This window comes from Cyprinodon variegatus, unplaced genomic scaffold, assembly GCF_000732505.1.
Source record: "Cyprinodon variegatus isolate N-32 unplaced genomic scaffold, C_variegatus-1.0 Scaffold1300, whole genome shotgun sequence".
In the NCBI taxonomy this organism is placed as follows: domain Eukaryota; kingdom Metazoa; phylum Chordata; class Actinopteri; order Cyprinodontiformes; family Cyprinodontidae; genus Cyprinodon; species Cyprinodon variegatus.
The window spans coordinates 163,159-167,163 of record NW_015151753.1 but is presented as its reverse complement, the minus strand read 5'-3'; the positions used below and the strand labels follow the sequence as shown (position 1 = coordinate 167,163).

Genomic DNA, 4,005 nt, shown 5'->3' with positions numbered 1-4,005 from the left:
TAGAGATAGATCAGGATAACCTGAGCCACTCTAACTAGAAGCTTTATCAGTTCTTATTGAAACACTGACACAGTCCATAACTCATCGGTTTAGCTTCACTGTCTTTGTTAAAAGTGATTTTTTTAGCTTCCATATAAAACAAGCTGTTTCTCCTCTTCATAAGTTCCAAGATGTAATTCCAATGTAGTATTTGACCATTAGGGAGTGAGAGTGTTTGGTTATTTTCCTAAGATCCTCTCAGTCTTTGACTTCTTCCCTTTCTTTCACCAGGAGAGGCGACTTCCACCTCCTGTGCCAAAAAAGCCACATAAAGTGGCCCCCCACCACCACCCGCCGCTGGCCAGAGACCGCTCGCTGGAGAGCTCTGAGAAGCAGCGGCAGGAGGCCAGAAAGCGCCTGATGGCTGCCAAGAGAGCAGCCTCTGTGCGGCAGAACTCAGCCACAGAGAGCGCCGACAGCATCGAGATTTACATCCCTGAGGCACAGACCCGGTTATGAAGACGCTAGCATGGACACGACCTCGCAGATACACCCGCCATCCTCCAAACCAAACACGCAGGACTTTTTTCCCCCAGAGGTAGAAACTAATGTGAATATTTCAGGTCTGTGTTCTTTTCATTTTAACGTCCTCCGTTTTTACCTCTTCAGTCATTTTTTGATGAAGTAGCAACAGAAGTTCTACAGGTCCAGTTTTAACGAAGAGTTCCTCTTCCCTGCGACGGTTTTTATAGCATCTAGAGGAAGTAAAGGAGAATAAGCAGCTCTGGATATAAGCTGCAGCAGGTTCATTTACATTTCAACAGCCAATATAGGAAGATCTGAGGTGGAAGTTGCTTCAGTCCTTCCTGGTAGGACAGGACGTTGCTAAGAACCGCAGATGAAGCACAGCTTCCTGCAGCTCATGCTGTACATCAGCAGATCTTTGGGGGGGTGCTCCAAATGCCACCTAATACTATTCATGAGTGAAGGTAGCGGGCATAGTTTAGCTTTCTGGAGGTCAAAGCCCTTCGCTTCTCCTAAATGCAGCACATGATGGAGGGGGCTCGTACTTTTCTCTGGTTTTTAGATGAGCTGGAAACATATCTTCTTAACCACGACCTGGTGTTGCTGGTCCAAAAGACGCACTCAGAGGAGCAAACCCCAAAGACCAGGTGATCATTGGCCGGAGCAGGACGTAAAGACGGACCTCTGAAGTCGATAACAGTCTCTCTCTGGTCTCTGCCAGTTGAAGCGATGAAGACACTCTGTGACGCCACAGGCAGTGAAATGACACGGAGCAAAGCAGGCAGTGTAGCCGACTGAGGGTGCGAATGAAGGCAGGTTGGAGCGCAATAAACATCCATGACCTCAGCATGAGAAATACGCTGACAGGATGTGGAGGAGAACCAACCCGTTACTAGGTCAGTGGAATTCTGGGATTTACTGTTTAAAAGCCCCTCGCTTGCAAACATGTGGGGGGGGGGTTACAGTCAATGTCACCACATGCATCTAAAACTAAAGTGTCAGGTTGAGCCACAGCAATCATCTATAAGGCAATTAAATGCATTTTAATGCTTTTAAAAATATTTGAAAGTTTCCAAAATTCATCTTTAGCACAACATATTTCATCTCAAGGCGCTGGTAGGACCTGGTCCACCTGGGTGAGCTAGCAACAATATTCACCTTCATTGTGTCCTTGACTCTCCAGCAATCCCTCACACTAAGCATGCTTGTAGCGACAGTGGAGAGGAAAAACTCCCTTTGAACAGGAAGAAACCTCCAGCAGAACCAGGCTCAGTGTGAGCGGCCATCTGCTGAGGCCCACTGGGGTTCAAGGAGACAGAAGCAGACATAGAAAAGGAACATAGAAACTCTGATTGATGAATACTTTCTATGTTAAAAAAGCTGACAGTAAACTAGCTCCACAGGTGGCTCTGTCTGGAAAGGAAGTTAATCAGACGAGCTTCGGGACAGTTTGTATGTCAAATATGAAAGAGAGAAGATCCAGTAAAAGCTGAGCCTATAGATATAGGAGAGAAACAGGACTAATCACTGAACCCCCACCCCAATCCATCCTTGCGCTGATACTGTAAAGAAAGCAGCGGTGCATGTGCCACGCTCTCATAGAGGCCCCTTCCTCTATAGCAGCACAACTATAAACTTTATCAAGAAGGAATTTTTAAAAATAGTTTCCTGCTGTATAAGAGGACCCTAAAGCAAAGCAGCATATTTCTCCTCATTAATAGAGGAGAATAAGAATAATCCTAGATTTCTTTTAAATCCAGTTGCCAAACTCACCCAGAGCCATAGCTCTGTTGAACCGTCCATTCCACCTGCTCTGAGCAGCAATGATTTTATGGGATTCTTTATAATTAAGATTGATCTTATTAAACATAAGATCATTAGCACTCCTCTATCTATGATTGAAACTGCTACTTCTGTACATCAGATGTTGCCTCACCTTCCAGAGATAAACCAAAGTTCAGCTTAAGGCGGAAACCAGTCGTCTGACCTCTGGTTTCCAGCCAAGCATACTGGCCGGCCAGTCAAGGACCCATCAAAGAAACAGAGGAACCTTTAAACCACTACTACTGTAACTAGGATCTGAACTGGGTTTAGATGGTTTGGATCCAGTTGAAGTTTCAGAGTTGGCACAGCTATTATCTTCATCTAAGCCTTTAACTTGGAAGTATTCCCTCTGATTTCCTCTTCCAATAATCTATCTATGGGATTAAACTGATCTCAGATAATAAAGTAAAACATCTTGGTTCTAGGTTTTTAGAATTTCCTTCTTTCATCTGCAGAATATTGCAATTCTTTCATTCCTTTTTGATAAAGCTTATAGAGTCCAGTGGTAACCAGTTTACCAGTTATCAGCTGATCATATTTGAACACTTCTATCAGCACCATTCAACTGCTTCCTTGATCAAACTGCCTTTAAGACAGTTTGATCAGTCCAGAGTGATTTAAGCAGAGCTGATTATCTATTGGAAAAAGCTCTGAATATAACAGAATCTATTTGTGTTACCAAGATGGATGGGAATCACCAGCAATGCTGCTCCCTCATATCACTGTTATAGCTGCCGTGCAGAATAGAAAAAATAGAATTCAACTCTATTGTCGTTCCACTGTCACAAATGCAGAGTAATGAAATTCCCTCTCTGCATAAATATCATCCCCTTGGGGAGCAGTGTGGGGTTAAGGGTCTTGCTCAGGGACCCAGAGTGGCAGTCTGTGGGAGTGGGACTCAAACTCAGAACCTCTGGGATCCAAGTCAGAATTCTGTCAAAAGTGTAAACCAGTCTTCATGCACATGTTGAATGATCCAATACCAGGAAGCCCCAGTATGTCACCAGCATGACTGCATGCTTCCTCTGCGCTCACGTCAGTCCAACCAGCCGGAGAAAATAAACTCAGAAAAACTGACCTTCAGTGTTGCTCAGGAAGAAACGTCCCTATTGGCTGTCGCTACATGACGTTATCGCTTCATTTGCACATTTAAAGTCATGCAGCGCAGAGAGATAGGAGAGCAGGGAGGATTTGAAGAGTTTTATATAGACTTTTACAGAAACAAGGAAAGAGAAAAACTGCATCTTCCCTAAAGCTGGGCATACACTCTACGATATTTTCAGTTTTTGCATGCAGCTACAACTCAAGCTGTACGACGACATTTCAGGGTTTAAAAGTTCTTAGCTCACAATGTATGTGTTTCCTCTTAGACATGATCCGCCTGCTCACACCGTACGTCCAAAAACTAGACATCGGACTCACCCGAAGGAGAAGGCGCTGGTCGGACTCGTCAATCTGGAAGAAGAACTCCCTTCTTCCAGGACTTCTTAAATCCCAGCACGATTTACCCACCAACGCCTCAGGAGCGACTGAATTTCAAACATGTTTGATTTTCTCCGACCTTACGACTCCTGCTAATCACCCCTCGTTACACCCAGTATACTACTGGGTGTAACGAGGCACGACGCAGGACGCACCATTAGACTGAAACCCGATCCAAACCATTCTCTCACGACA

At 44.7% G+C, this 4,005-nt stretch overlaps 1 protein-coding gene across 1 annotated transcript in view; it reads left to right on the top strand.

Moving 5' to 3' along the window:
* The window catches only part of LOC107102701 (disks large-associated protein 1-like), a gene marked incomplete at its 5' end in the record, with an annotated part of 21,730 nt that extends 20,515 nt beyond the window's left edge, over positions 1 to 1,215 (top strand). Inside the window, one exon of the mRNA XM_015402105.1 lies at positions 271 to 1,215. Within this exon, the coding sequence (XP_015257591.1) occupies positions 271 to 498 (228 nt within the window). The remainder of the gene's footprint in view (positions 1 to 270) is intronic.
* Between the last annotated feature and the right edge of the window lie 2,790 nt (positions 1,216 to 4,005).